A 16,076-nucleotide genomic window follows, 5' to 3' on the forward strand; every position below is an offset into this window, starting at 1 on the left:
TTGCATTTTTAAATGTGTTATTGAAAAATTTAAATTATATATTAGGCTCGCAACGTGGCTTGCATTTTATTGCTAGTGGACAGTGGTGTTTTAGATTAATCAATATGCTTTATTTCGATTACCCGCAAAGTTTTGATTGTTTAAACGTTTTACAATACGTGTAATGTTGACTCTTGATAAGACAGATCATTCTCTGATGTATTAAAATTCTCAGAAAGATGACCTAAATGGGGTGTGATACACCCCACTTAATGATTGTGTTTCTTTCTCCAGTAAATTATGTAGCTTAGTATTGAATTTTAGGTTCTAGAATGCCTTATGTAGAGGCTGCGGATTATTTGTTCCTTGTAAGTTTGAAAAATCTAGAAAGGTTCGTGGACCAAGGTTTTTAAAAATTGCAATATAATTTACACATGGCACAGAAATGTAAGTGTTCAGCTGACTGAGTTTTACTTTCCTGTAAGCACCTGCACAGATCAAGATACAGAGCATTTACATTACCACAGAAATCTCCCTCGTGCCCTCTCCTAGTCAATATCCATGAGGGTCTAAGGTAACCACTATCCTGGTTTCTGTCACCATAGGTTAGATTAGCCAGCTCATGAGCTGGATTCTATTACTCAGCATTCACATTTTTGAGACTTCAGCCATGTTGTTGTTTGGCTCATTATAGTTCATTATTTTCGTTGCTCTGTAGTGTGTCAGTGAAATGAATATGCCAGAACTTGCTTAGCCATTTTCCTGATGATGGACGTTTAGGTTGTTTGGTTTCAGCTGTTATGACTGAAGCTACTGTGGGAAATTCTCTTACACATGTTTTTGGGGACATTTGTTTTCATTTATTTTGGGTATTTCAGGAGTGAAATTTCTGAATCATAGTGTAGGTGAATGTTAAACTTTAAGAAACTACAAACAGTTTGTAAAATGGATTTACTATTTTACTTTCTTACCAGCGATGTACGAGAGTGTGAATTGCTCCACATCCTGGCTGACATCTGACATTGTAAATGTTTTTCATTGTAGCCATTCTAGTGGATATGTAGTAGTATCTTCAGATTTTAATTTTCATTTTCCTGATGAATAATAATGTTAGGTGCATTTTCATATGCTTCTTGTTGGCCTAAGGACTTTTATAGGACACTGTTTTCTTTCTGAATCTTTCATATCTGTTGCTCTTCTTTAATATTTATTTTAATGGTCTATTTAGGTAACTTATAAATTATTGAGCCAAATTTTGCAACTTGTCTTTGCCTAGAAAATGTCTCATTCACATTTTCAAATGTATTTGAGAAATTTTAAGAAGATTTAAAATTTGCCTTTGTGACTATATCGTTTTTCTTATTCCTAATGTCTTATAGTTATTTATATTCTTTAAAACATCAGATTGGCCAGCAACTTTACTGTGTTTTTTATTGTTTAATGTAACTGTGTTAATTGTTTAACCCCAGTAAACATTAATTTAAAAAAATAGATTATCCTGTTTTGTTTATTTTGTTGATATTTGGAAACAAAAGCGCTGATATTATTTGATCAATTTTACTGCTTTTATGTTTTCCAATTTGTTAATATAGGCTTTTGCTTTATCAATTGCATAATTCTATTTATTTGAATATTTGCCACTCTTTTTCAATCCTTTTCAGCTTAACAGTGTCATCAATTATTTTTATTTTTTCTGCTTTACTAGTACAAAGTAGGCATAGATTTTTCTTCTCCCTGACACATCTCTAAGCCAGAGGCATACAGAAGTGTCAGACTACTTCCTTCCTTTTTTCATGTCATGTGATTGACTCCACTTATGAAACAACTATGGAATATTCTTATAGAATTCAGGAAGGTGGTTGAATTGGATGCATAACCTCAGATGCTTTCAGAGTTTTGCTCTATGTAAATATTTATGTTTATATTTGGTAGATGTCAAATAAAATACTGAACTCATGAGTGCTTGATTAGAAAATATATTTTTGAAAGTTCTTCAATTTGTATGTGTGTACACATATATGTAGGTTCATACTTTAATACAAATTATTCCTTTAACATTTTAAAAAGTAATTAATTAATTAATTTTTTATTATTAGTTTCAGGTGTACAGAACAACATAGTGATTAGACATTTTCACACTCCAACAAATTTCCTACCCATCTGATACCACACATAGCTGTTAAAATACCACTGACTATATTCCCTATATTGCATTTACATTGTAACTGTGTACTATTTTTAAAATTATAATTGGCTTTCAATACTATATTCTTTATTTTTCGGTGTACAGAGTAGTGATTAGGCTTTTATGTGATTTATGAAGTGATTCCCCAAAAAGCCTAGTACGCATCTGACAGTACGTATAAATATTACAACATTATTGACTATATTTCCCATACTGTTTCACATCCTCGTCACTGTTTTGTGACTAGCAATTTAATACAAATTATTTTTCATTTTAAAAAGGTAAAAGAATAGCAACATGAAAATGGGAAACCAAAGCATCGTCTCAGAATTCCTCCTCCTGGGCCTGCCCATTGAACCAGATCAACGAGACCTGTTCTACGCCCTGTTCCTGGCCATGTATCTTACCACCGTCCTGGGGAACCTCCTCATCATCCTGCTCATTCACTGGGACTCCCACCTCCACACGCCCATGTATTTCTTCCTCAGCAATTTGTCCTTCTCTGACCTCTGCTTCTCCTCTGTCACGATGCCCGAGTTACTACAGAACATGCAAAGCCAAGTCCCGTCCATCCCCTACGCAGGCTGTCTGACTCAAATGTACTTCTTCCTGTTTTTTGGAGACTTGGAGAGCTTCCTCCTAGTGGCCATGGCCTATGACCGCTATGTGGCCATCTGCTTCCCCCTGCACTACACCACCATCATGAGCCCCAAGCTCTGCTTCTCCCTGGTGGTGCTGTCCTGGGTGCTGACCTCATTCCATGCCTTGTTACACACTCTGCTCATGGCCAGGTTGTATTTCTGTGCAGACAACGTGATCCCCCACTTTTTCTGTGACATGTCTGCTCTGCTGAAGCTGTCATGCTCTGACACTCGAGTTAATGAGTTGGTGATATTTTTCATGGGAGGTCTCATTCTTGTCATCCCATTCCTCCTCATCATCACGTCTTATGCACGAATTTTGTTCTCCATCCTCAAGGTTCCTTCCTCTGGGGGTATCCGCAAGGCCTTCTCCACCTGTGGCTCCCACCTCTCTGTGGTGTCACTATTCTATGGGATAATTATTGCTCTCTATTTATGCCCATCAGCTAACAATTCTACTGTAAAGGAGACTGTCATGTCCATGATGTACACTGTGGTGACGCCCATGCTGAACCCCTTCATCTACAGCCTGAGGAACAGAGACATGAAGGGAGCCCTGGGAAGAGTCTTTTGTAAAAAGATGTTTTTTTGTTAATATGATGGTAACAATTGGGCTTTTCACGTAACTTTATTCAGTAGATATATTATTAATAATATTGGAACATTATCCAGATATTTTTCCTCACCAGGGAAACATCAGTTAAGATGACATACTATATAATTGTTCAATATGTAAAAGGGATGAGTTGGAACTACATAGTTGAACTAGGGAAAGAAGTCTTTGTGACCTCTGACTTGGCTTTCCTCTATGTCTTCCCCTGGAGACTCTGGAAAAGCATAGTTTAAGAAGTACTATTTAAAATTATCTCCATACCTTATATTCTTAACTAATTCATTACAGGATATTATTTTTTTTAATCAGAACTCTGTTTTGATTGTAGTATCATTCTTTTTAATGATTCTCTCTACCTTAGGTCAGTACTAAATAAGATCCTAATATCTCAACCTCCCAGGCTTCCTGTGAATGGCTCCTACTTACCGCTCCCTACACAAGTTTCGCGTACTTTATCTGTTAACCGCTTTTCTTCTCTGATTAAATTTTTGTCTACTTTGTGTTTCCTGACTTGGCCTGACCTGAAATTGATTCTTCTTTTTTCCTTTTTGATTAAATGTACTGGGGTAACATTGGATAATAAATCATAGAATAGGTTTAAAAGTGTACAGTTGTATAATACATGATTCATATATTGCATTGTGTGTTCACTGCCCAAACACTTTTGCTACAAATGTGTATTTTGTCTTAATCTGGGAATAATGAATACGTAGGGGCCATAAAATTTAATTCTCTTGGAGCGGAGATGGAATCTGAAGGAGGTATAGAAGTTCAGAGTTGAAGGATGCTTCTCTTCTCTTGGTATGATAGTTTGGAGTACAGAAGAGAACTTTATAGCAATGTTTTTATTCTAGCCTCATGATAATTCTAAGAAAATATAGAAGATATTACTATTTCACAGACTGAAAAATATGGTGTTCAATTACATTCCAAGTCACACAATGTGTCAATTATTGAATGTATATAAGAATCCGGACGGTGTGATTCTACAGGTTCTTCTTACTTTCTTTAACTTCAACAAGAAGTTGACCAGTCATTAAAAACTAACAAATAAACAAATGAAACTCTTAGCTCCATTTGTGGCATGCATTAGATTTCCAGTCTTGGTCCATTTGTATACTTAGTTGTCCCCTCTAAGTGATGGCATCCAAACCCACCATTTTCATCCTTTTGTATATTTTGGTGACCTCCACATCTCTATCTGAAGCCCAGGCATTTCTCCCGAGATCCCAACTGTTATTCTCATCTCCCCAATGGACATCTCCACTTGAGCAGGTGAGCAGCTCAATCTCAACATACACAACATTAAACTCTTTATGTTCCCGTAAGTCTTGTCTATGTCCTTTTCCTATTTCTTGATTTGTGCTGTCATCTTCAACCCAGTTGCTCGAGCAACCACTTCTGCATGTGTACATGTATTTGCAAAAGTAGATTATAGTTCGTATAATCTTGCATTACACATTTTCATTTAATATTGTGTTTCCTGAAATATTTTATTATTGTCCATAAGTCAGTAACACTAGTTGGTATAATGGGTACATTCTGAAATCTCATTGCCGTAATACAACAGAAATATCAGTGAGAAAATATTTAAAGTAAATCACTTTCCTCTATACTAGAAAAATCCAATTAAAAGCCAATAAAAAATAAATCTGATGTTCAATAGCCATGAATTGAAGTAGGAGCAAGTACTATAAGAAGAGAACATTAAAACTTTACCGAAATACATAAAACAATACCACAAAAGAAGCGGACATAATACAATGATGCTGGAAAGGATACCTCACTTTAAACAGCATTTCAAAGAGCAATTTTTATATAATAAAATCAATCCATTTAAAATTGTGCATCTTGATGAACTTTGAAACGTCAGTATTTTAACAACATCAGTTCTCAGGTGCATGCATGCAATCCAAATCAAATTCTCAACGGAATTACTTTGTGATGTAAATTTGATATATTTCACCACATTAAAATAAGAAAATTTTCCAGGACAAAAGATGTCATAAACAAATTAGAAAGAGAATGACAGACTATAGCATGTCTAACAGACACGAAATTAAAATTCAGAATATACATAGAACTGCTACAAAGATATAAGAATAAACAAACAGCTGAGTAGAAAAATGTACAAAGAACATTAACAGGAAATTCATAAAGAATAAACAACATGGAAAGATGTTCAACTTCACTGTGAACCAGAAAAAAAATAAACAGCTGAAAAAACAAGAAGTGGTAAGTGAATGACTACATAATAGACAAATTAATAACTGATATTCTATGGTAAAGCAAGGATGTGGGAACAAGAGCACTAATGTACATTTCAATTTCCTTGAAGTATAATCTACATACAAGCAAATGCACCCATTTTAACTGCACAGTTCAATGAGTTTTGACAATTATAAGCATCCATGTAACCTCAACCCCAATCCATATCTAGAAAATTCCATCACCTCACTATTCACTGTGACACCTTGCAATCAATCTCCCATTTGCTACCACTGATCTGATTTCTATCTACCATATTTCTATCACTATAGGTTAGATTTGCCTGGTTTTGAATTTCATATAAATGGAATCATTTAGTATGTTTTCTTCTGTATCTGGTGTCTATAGCACAGCAAACAGTTTTGTGGATTTAGCTATAGATCTGTGTTACCAGTAGTTTGTTTCTGTTTAGTAATGAGCGGTATTCCATTGTGCAAATATAGCACAACTTGTTCATTCATTCACCTTTTGATAAAAATTTGAATTGCATCCAGCCTTTGCAGTTTATTGATTATTGAAAATACTATCCTTTCCCCACTGACTTACCTGGGTATTTCGGTGTAAAGTGAATTGACCATGTACAGATGCATCTATTTCTGCATTCTCTATTCTGTTCCATTGACCTATATGGCTCCTAGTTAACCTATTTCTACTCAAATTTCACATCATTCTGTCTCTATCACATCAAATTTTCCTAATGTATTCATATACTGTAACGTCTTTTTTAACCTAGTGTGATCCTAAAGGGATATTTTAAACCCTATATTATAGCAATGATTTTTCATTTTTTAAATGCTCTTTGTCTAAAATTCAACTTTCTATTAAATGATTAAGCATGGTGTTTGCATTTATTATCATATTTTTCCTACTTTATTATTAGTTATGTAAAACAGAATTCTTCCCACCATTATTTTCCCATAGTGAGTTTTTACTTTTTAGATCTTTATTTTAATTAATTCCTTTGTTGTGTTATATCTTCTAGTCATTTTAAAATTAAGATTGGGGGCCGGCCTGGTGGCTTAGGCGGTTGGAGCCCCGCTGGTTCGATTCCCACGTGGGCCAGTAAGCTGCGCCCTCTACAGCTTGTGAACAATGGCTCTCCCTGGAGCGGGGCTACCGTGAGCAGCCGGATGTCGGTATGAGCTGTAGTGGGCTGCCATGGGCTGCTGTGGGCTACCATGTGCTGCCAGGAGCAGCCGGTGGCCAGCATGAATGCAGGGCAGCCGGCGAGAGCTGCGGTGAGCTGTTGTGAGTGGCCTACCGACCACCAGCGACCGAGTCGGGGGGACTGCAAGGCTCATAATACCAGTATGGGCCAGGGAGCTGTGTCCTACACAACTAGACTGAGAAACAATGCCTTGAACCAGAGTGAAGGGGTTGAGGTGGGGAAAAGGGGGAAAAAGGTATATGAATACAACATTTACTGAATTTTCACATATTATATTTCCCATTTGTATGTTTGTTAACCTCTGAAGGACAGCTTGGCTAGGTATAGAATTTTGTGGACATCTGTTTTCACATTGAAAACCCATTTTCCAAAACAGCTGTGGAAAAATCTGAGGTAAGGCTGACTACTCCTTCTTCTCTCCACCCCTTATAAAGCCATCTTCTACCCTATCCCCGAAACTTGTAGTTTATTTTCCAAACATGAAGTTTAATAACTTCATCAGATTTTGTTTTTGTATCAGCTGACTTTTGCTACAATTTTTTAAATAACACAGCAAATTTCTTTTGATTTATAAACCTGTATCTTTTGCCATTTCAAGATAATTTTCTACTATTATATATTGGAACATTATCATTGTTCCATTTTTTTCTTTTCTCTACTTCAGTAAGACCAATAATTTTTGTACCAGATTTGAAATTTATGCACCACAATTTGTCTACACAAAAATGATAACTTCAGTTTGTATAAATTAGAGATAAACAGAATTTATAATATTGTGGTTCCATAAATATTCAGTGCCAAAACAAGATGTTTACTTGGTCTCATAGATTGAAACAAATGGAACCTTATGTCATTAAACGTGTGTTATTCAAGACAAAAGTTACAAGCTTGATTTCAAATTAGTTTGCCTTTCTTATACTCCATCAATGTCTCAAAACTTTCCACATTTCATTTGTTCATGTTTATATCATATATCAACCTCTTTCCCTCCCTTACTGTCTCTGTCCCATCTTTTTTATTCTTTCTCTTTCTTCTCCTTCTCCTTCTTTTTGTAAATGGGTGAGCCATTTGAGATAATTTTCAGACATCAAGACACTTAGCCAATAAATCCAGCCTTCAAAATCTTCTGGAAACAAGAACATTCTCATAGATAACTATAGCATTATCACAACGAAGAAATTTCCCATTAACACACATAAATTTAATATATAATCTATACATAAATTTCCCCAATGATAAAGACTTGCTTTTTATGAGAGATTGTTAACAATAATATCCATACCATACCACTCACCATTTAAAATATAAATTAAATATTTTTTGTATATTTACAGAGTTACACAACCATCACCATAATCAACTTTAAAACATTTTCATTACCCTTAAAGAAATCCCATATCCATTAAGAATCACTATGTATTTCCCTAGCAATCACCATCTATTCATGTCTCTATGGATATGCTGATTTTGATATTTCATTTAAACAGATTCATATAATATTTGGCTTCTGTGACTCGCTTCTATCAATGGTGTAATGTTTTCAAAATTCATCCATCTTGTAGCATGTATCAATACTTCATTTATTTTTATTTCTGAATAATATTCCATGTGTGGATTCACCACAATTTATTCTCCAGTCATCAGTTGATGGCTGTTTGCAGTTGGAGCTGTTGTGAGCAGCGCTGCTGTGAGCATTCATGTAGAAGTTCTGGTTTCAGTACCTTAGTGTTTTCAGACATACACCGAGGAGTGGAATTGCTGGGTCATGTGCTAATTCTGTGCTTAACTTTTTGAAGAATCACCAAATTATATCTTTCACCTTTCCTGCCTCCCAGAGACCCCATCCTCTGCCCTCCTCCCAGCACCCACATACACATCGGCCACACTAAACCGCCTTTACTGTGTAAACAGCTCAAGGCTCTCTCACCTCTGGGCTTTGCCATGTACTTTTCTCTCTCTGGACAATTTTCATTCTTTTTTCCTAGAAGACACCTTAGATTCTTTAAGCTTTATTAAAAAAATATATGTCTTCTCTGACCTGCTGGATAAGGCTAAGTGTCTTTGATACATACTCTTATCACATCCTGTATTTCCCCTATGAAACATTTATAATACTTCGTGGTAACTTACTTAGTTGTGTCTCACAGCTACTGTAAGTTGTCTGAGGGCAGGGACCATTTCTACCTCGGCCACAGTTTTTCCCACAGCACATGACTCACTGTCTTGCACATGGTAGTTTCCCAGTAAATATTTCTTTAAGGAATGCATTAATGAAATAATGGACTAAGTATTTCCTGGGTGAGTCAGTTAACACATTACTTGCTATCACGGAGCTTAAACTTCAGCTAAGAAGAGATCGTTAGTATACATGGGAGCACTCACTGCACAACATAAAACCTGACCTGACGGTATTTGATTATGCTAACTTTGTAGAAGGCCAGATACTGCGTAGGATGGAGAAGGGTGATATTAGACTGGGCTGCGGTGGTCAGGAAAAGGTTCCTTGCAAGGTCAGACGCGGTAATCCAGAAATCTATCTCTGGACACGATTTATTCAGAAATGTGCAGGAGTAAGGCGGGAGGAGGGGCAAGCACCAGGTTTGTTACTAATGAGTTTCTACGGGACCCAGGGACCCCAGGGGTCAGGGCATTGTAGAAGAGAGGAGTCAGAAGACAATGGCAGGGGTTCTGGCTGGAAATGCACGAGGTGGAAGCAGCAAACAGGAAGCAGGCTCTGGAGCCACATTCAGACAAGCTAGGTAAGTGGGGAGGGAGTTCAGAAGAAGTAGTTATACTAAAATCCCCTTTAACAGATATTAGGATTCCATAATTCTGTAGCAAAACTCCTGCAGGATGATTTAGAAGTCATCTTCCTCACTGTTTTCCACTCTCAACAGTGATTCCCATCTCTATATGTAATTGGGAATCACCAGAATTGTTATTGGGCATTTATAAATTATACACTTTATACTTTGCAAGTATCAATCATTCCAAACCTACAGTTCTGTGAGGTATGGAAGATTCAGTGATGGTGGAGTGTAATGTTGGAAAAGTTCAGCAATTTGCCAAAGCCACAGTCCAGTAAACAATGGAGTCTGACTCATCTCTGCTCCTGAATATTGTGTTCGGTGGCAAGTTAAACAGTGTGTAAGAGAGCATCCTGAGAGCTCCTCTGTGAGAAGCTAGATTTCCGTCCCCTCCATTGAGCTGTCTTAATATAAATAATGCCTTTATCTAGGGATAAATTCAATGCGTAATGTGACAGGAAATTCTCACTATTCTGGCTCCAGTCTGTTCTTTCTGGGCCAGTAGCTTCTTCTTTCCCACAGGCTCCATACCTTCTGTACTAGCCCCAAGGTGGTGTTCTCATCGGGAGGGGAGGCGATAAGGGTAGGGGTCCTTGGGAAAATATTGCATCCTCATCACAGAACTTAATCATGATAATAGTAAGTCTTACTAATGCCACATTCACTCTCTGTATAGTAGGTTTTTCACATGGATTGTTCAAATATTTCCCCTAACCTTGGCATGATAAATTAGATACTTTCATTTCTGTTAAGCTAATGAGAGAATTCATTGTAGGGGAGGTTAAGATCCTCAGCCAAGGTCATGAAGCTGGTACGATGCAGTAAGGTAATCCCAGGAGGACTGGCTCCAGGGACCTAGCACTTAAATACTGTGTATGCCACCCTGGGTTCACCCATTCCCAGCTGCTCCCCTGGAATCCCCCAGAATGTTCATCTCAGTTCTATTCCCTTCTAAGTCTTACTTCCCTGCCTAAGGTCCCCTGCGTCAATTGTCTTCAAAGGGAAAAGAGACAAGACTCCTACGTGGGTGGAGGTTGTGCTTATCTAGGTGACAAAGAAATCAAAGTGGGAGAGCCATATTCCCAGTAGTTCCAGTGTCACAAAGTGGATCTTAAGATTTGGTGGGACAGGGGTTAGTGCCTACAGATGGTGAGAGAAATTCACTGCCTTCAGGAAGTCAGCCCTTCATGTCTTTCTGAGTCTGAGCAGCCCCTGTGGGTCTAAACTGTCCCCAGGCTGGGGCAGGCAGGGGACATGGGCTCGGATCAGTTTGGGCTGATCCTCACCTGCCCCTTATCCTGAGATGGGTGGAGGAGGGGGTGTGATAAGTGGGTAGGTAGACAAATATGGGCTTTCTATGGAGTAGCAATGCCAGGAGCAGAGCAGCGAGCAGGGGCAGGAGGGGGTGGATGTGCGGTGGCAGAGGCCCCACTTGGTTGTGCACACTAGAAAAGGATTCTGGGGGCCATTGGATCAGCTCACTGCTCACCGCTCCCTGGCCTGTACCTTCTTCAGCTTCCAATGTGGACTCACAGGGGCCTCAGCACCTACACAAGTGAAGAGGAAGCCCTGCGGGGAGGATCAGATTAGGGGACGTCACTGCTATGTTCACTGTCGTGACCAGACCTTCACCAGAGTTGGGTTCCCTGTGTATGTGGCCCCACTGGCTTCATTAGAAGCTGCCTCAGGCAAGTCTCCTGTTTACCTAACAGCTGCTTCACACCTGGGCCTCTTCTGTTGACTGTTTCACTCCCTTCCACTCTTCAGCGGCCCCGAGACCATTTCATTTCTCTGAATTTGGGAGTTTTCTAGCTTCTGGGAGAAATGGGCCATTTATTTCCTAGGTGGGCCTCTCTGTTGCTGTGCTTTGTGCGAGCCGGTTACTCTGAACTTTTCCTCAAACTAATTCCCATTGGCTTAATCTGATCCAGAAATTCTCAAAACCCTGGCATGCCAATGGCACTATGTTTCATTTCTCAGCCTCGCTACTTAGTGAACATTGTTTTAGCACTTCATTTTAGTTGGCCACAGAATATATCATGGAGAAGCTGTACTTTAAATCAGTACTGTCCATTTTGGTATCCATTAGCTACATGTGGCTGTTGATTATTACTTGACCGTGCCCGTTCAAATTGAAATGTGTTGTGTGTGTAAAATAGACCCTGGAATTTGAAGGAAATAGATGCATGACATATTAATTTTTTCAATATTGATTGTATATTGAAACGAGGACATTTTGGATATATTGGCTCTGTAAAATGTTATTAAGATTCATTGTACCTGTTTTTTTGTGTCTTTAATGTGTTTATTGAAAATTTAAACTTACATATATAGCTTGTATTTGTGGCTGCGTTTTATTGCTAGTGGACAGTGATGCCTTAGATTAATCAATATGCTACATTTTGATTGCCCCATAGTTTTGATAGTTTAAAATTTTTACCACTGTGTGTAATGTTGACTCTTTTTCTTAAATTAAAATATATAGGGGTAACAATGGTTAGTAAAATTACTGAGGATTCAGGTGTACAGTTCTGTAATACATCATCTATATAACACATTGTGTGTTCACCACCCAGGGTCAGTTCTCCTCCTATTACCATATATTTGACCCCGTTTCCCCTTGATAAGATAGTTCTTCTATTATGTATGCTTGGAAATTCTCAGAGAGATGCCCTAAGTGGGGCCCGAGACACCCCACTTTTGATTGTGTTTCTTTCTCCAGTAAATTATGTAGCTTTGTATTGAATTTTAGGTTCTAGAATGCCTTATGCAGAGCCTGGGGATTATTTGTTCCTTGTAAATTTGAAAAATCTAGAAAGCTTCCTGGCCCAAGGGTTTTAAAAAATTGCAATATAATTTACATATGGCCCAGAAATGTAAGTGTTCAGCTGACTGAGTTTTACTTCCCTGTAAGCACCTGCACAGACCAAGACACAGAGTGTTTACATTACCACAGAAATCTCCCTCGTGCCCTCTCCTAGTCAACATCCATGAGGGTCTAAGGTAACCACTATCCTGGTTTCTGTCACCATAGGTTAGATTTTCCAGCTCATAAACTGGATTCTTTTACTGAACATTCATGTTTTTGAGATTTTATGTATGTTGTTGTTTGGATCATTACAGTTCGTTATTTTCATTGCTCTGTAGTGTGTCAGTGAAATGAATATGCCATTGCTTATCCATTCTTCTGATGATGGATGTTTAGGTTGTTTGGTTTTCGCTGTTATGACTGAAGGTTCTGTGGGAAATTCAATTAAACAAATTTTGGGGGACATTTGTTTTCATTTATTTTGTGTATTTTAGGAGTGAAATTGCTGAATCACAGTGTAGGTGAATGTTAAACTTTAAGAAATTACAGTTTGTAAGTAGTTTTACTATTTTACCTTTCCCCCCCCCCCTTCTGCTGCCTCCCCTCCCCCCATTCCAGTTCAAGGCGTTGTTTCTCAGTCTAGTTGTGTAGGACACAGCTCCCTGGCCCATGCTGGTGTTATGAGCCTTGCGCTCCCCCCGACTGAGGCAACGGGCCGCCAGTTGTCTGTCAGCTGCTCGCAGCAGCTCTTGCCGGCTGCCGGCCACTCATGCTGGCCACCGGCCACTCATGGAGGCACACAGCAGCCCACTGCTGCTCATGGCAGCCCAGCTCCAGGGAGAGCCATCGCTCACATTCTTAGCTGTAGAGGGCGCAGCTCACTAGCCCATGTGGGAACTGAACCGGTGACCTCGGTGCTGGGAGCATGGCTCTCCCACCACCGGAGCCACTGGGCTGGCTCTATTTTACCTTCTTACCAGTGATGTATGAGAGTGTTAATTGTTCCAAATGCTGACATTTGCTATTCTCAATCTCTTTTAAAATTAGTTTCAGGTGTACAAAACAATGTAAGTTAGACATTTACACCCCTCACAAAGTGATAACCCCCACCCCTAATTCCCAATCTTTTTCATTTTAGCCATTCTAGTGGGTATGTAGTGGCATCTTCAGATTTTAGTTTGCATTTCCCTGATGAATAATAATGTCGAGTGTCTTTTCATATGTTTATTGTTGGCCTAAGGGCTTTTATTGCACATAGTTTTATTTTTTTCTGTTTATTTCATATTTGTTGCTCTTCTTTCATATTTATTTTAATAGTGTATTGAGATACCATATATATTATTGAGCCAATTTTTGCAGTTTGTCTTTGCTTAACAAATATCTCATTCAGATTTTTAAATTTATTTGAGGAATTTTAGGAAGAATTAAAAATTTGCCTTTGTGCTTATACCCTTTTTCTTATTCCTAATGTCTTATAATTATTTTTGTCCTTTTAAAAATTAGATTGGCCAGTTTTGTCTATTTTGTTGATCTTTGGAAAACTAAAGCTCTGAAATTGTTTTATTAATTTTACTGCTTTTATGTTTTCCAATTTGTTAATATAGGCTTTTGCTTTATCAATTGCATAATTCTATTTATTTGAATATTTGCCACTCTTTTTCGATCCTTTTCAGCTTAACACTGTCATCATTTATTTTCATTTTTTCTAGTTTACTAGTAGAAACTAGGCATAGATTTTTCTTCTCTCTGACACATCTCTAAGCCAGAGGCATACAGAAGTGTTAGACTACTTCCTTCCTCCTTACAAGTCATGTGATTGACTCCACTCGTGAAGCAGTTATGGAACATTCTGATAGAATTCGGGAAGATGGTTATATTGGATGCATAACTTCACATGCTTTCAGAATTTTGCTTTATGTAAATATTCATTTTTATACTTGGTAGAGAACAAATAAAATACTAAACTTATGGGTATTTTATTAAAAAATATCTTTGTGAAAGTTCTGCAATTTCTATGTGTGTGTATGCAGATATATGTGTTCATACTTTAATGGAAATTATTCTTTTCTTAATATTTAAAATTAATTAATTAATTATATTTTTATTATTAGTGTCAGATGTACAAAACAACATAGTGTTTAGACATTTACACACTTCACAAAGCGATAACCCCAACAAGTCTGCTACCTATTTGGTACTGTCCATAGTTACTACCCATCTGATACCGTACATAGCTGTTACAATACCATTACTATATTTCCTAAATTGTACTTTACATTCCTAACTGTACACCTATTTTAAAATTATAATTGATATTCAATATTATTTTATATTAGTTTCAGGTGTACCGAGTAGTGGTTAGGCATTTATATAATTTATGAAGTGATCCCCCAAAAAGCCTAGTACCCATCTGACACTATATAGAGTTTTTACAATGCTATTGACTATATTTCCCATACTACTTGACATCCTCGTCGCTATTTTGTGACTAGCAATTTAATACAAATTATTTTTCATTTTAAAAAGGTAAAGAATAGCAACATGAAAATGGAAAACCAAAGCATCGTCTCAGAATTCCTCCTCCTGGGCCTGCCCATTGAACCAGATCAACGAGACCTGTTCTACGCCCTGTTCCTGGCCATGTATCTTACCACCGTCCTGGGGAACCTCCTCATCATCCTGCTCATTCTCTTGGACTCCCACCTCCACACGCCCATGTATTTCTTCCTCAGCAATTTGTCCTTCTCTGACCTCTGCTTCTCCTCTGTCACAATGCCCGAGTTACTGCAGAACATGCAGAGCCAAGTCCCGTCCATCCCCTACGCAGGCTGTCTGACCCAAATGTACTTCTTCCTGCTTTTTGCAGACCTAGAGAGCTTCCTCCTAGTGGCCATGGCCTATGACCGCTATGTGGCCATCTGCTTCCCCCTGCACTACACCACCATCATGAGCCCCAAGCTCTGCTTCTCCCTGGTGGCGCTGTCCTGGGTGCTGACCACTTTCATCTCTTTGTTGCACACCCTGCTCACAGCTCGGCTGTCTTTCTGTGATGATAATGTGATTCCTCACTTTTTCTGTGACATGTCAGCTCTGCTAAAGTTGGCCTGTTCTGACATTCAGATAAATGAAATGATAATATTTATCTTGGGAGGCCTTGTCGTTATTGTTCCGTTCCTGCTGATCTTTTTGTCCTATGCAAGAATTGTATCCTCCATCCTCAAGGTCCCTTCTGCAAGGGGCATCCGCAAGGCCTTCTCCACCTGTGGCTCCCACCTCTCCGTGGTGTCATTATTCTATGGGACAATCATTGGCCTCTACCTGTGCCCTTCAACTAACAATTCTACCATTAAGGAGATGATTCTGGCTGTTATGTACACTGTGGTGACGCCCATGCTGAACCCCTTCATCTACAGCCTGAGGAATCAGGATATAAGGGGAGCCTTGCGAAAAATCTTTTTAAAGTGGACAATTCAGTTTTTTCTGAGACAGTGACTCTGAATATTAAAGCATATTTTCAAACAATAGGTGTAATATTGACAATGAGTAGGTAGTATTCTGAAAAGTCTAGTAGCACCCAAGCTCGGTACTGCTAATGCAGCCCCCACA

The 16,076-nt window shown here is 38.3% G+C and overlaps 2 protein-coding genes across 2 annotated transcripts; both read left to right on the plus strand.

The window, feature by feature from the left end:
- The first annotated feature begins 2,461 nt into the window (after positions 1-2,461).
- On the plus strand, positions 2,462-3,400 carry LOC141568895 (olfactory receptor-like protein DTMT). Its single transcript, XM_074320011.2, has one exon. It carries the CDS (start codon positions 2,462-2,464, stop codon positions 3,398-3,400), a length of 939 nt encoding a protein of 312 aa, XP_074176112.2.
- An 11,611-nt stretch (positions 3,401-15,011) lies between these two features.
- LOC141568970 (olfactory receptor-like protein DTMT) lies at positions 15,012-15,962 on the plus strand. The gene has a single exon (XM_074320416.2). It carries the CDS (start codon positions 15,012-15,014, stop codon positions 15,960-15,962), a length of 951 nt encoding a protein of 316 aa, XP_074176517.2.
- Positions 15,963-16,076: the final 114 nt, after the last annotated feature.

This window comes from Rhinolophus sinicus, chromosome 12 (genome assembly GCF_057876585.1).
Source record: "Rhinolophus sinicus isolate RSI-liver-muscle chromosome 12, RSI-T2T, whole genome shotgun sequence".
NCBI lineage: Eukaryota > Metazoa > Chordata > Mammalia > Chiroptera > Rhinolophidae > Rhinolophus > Rhinolophus sinicus.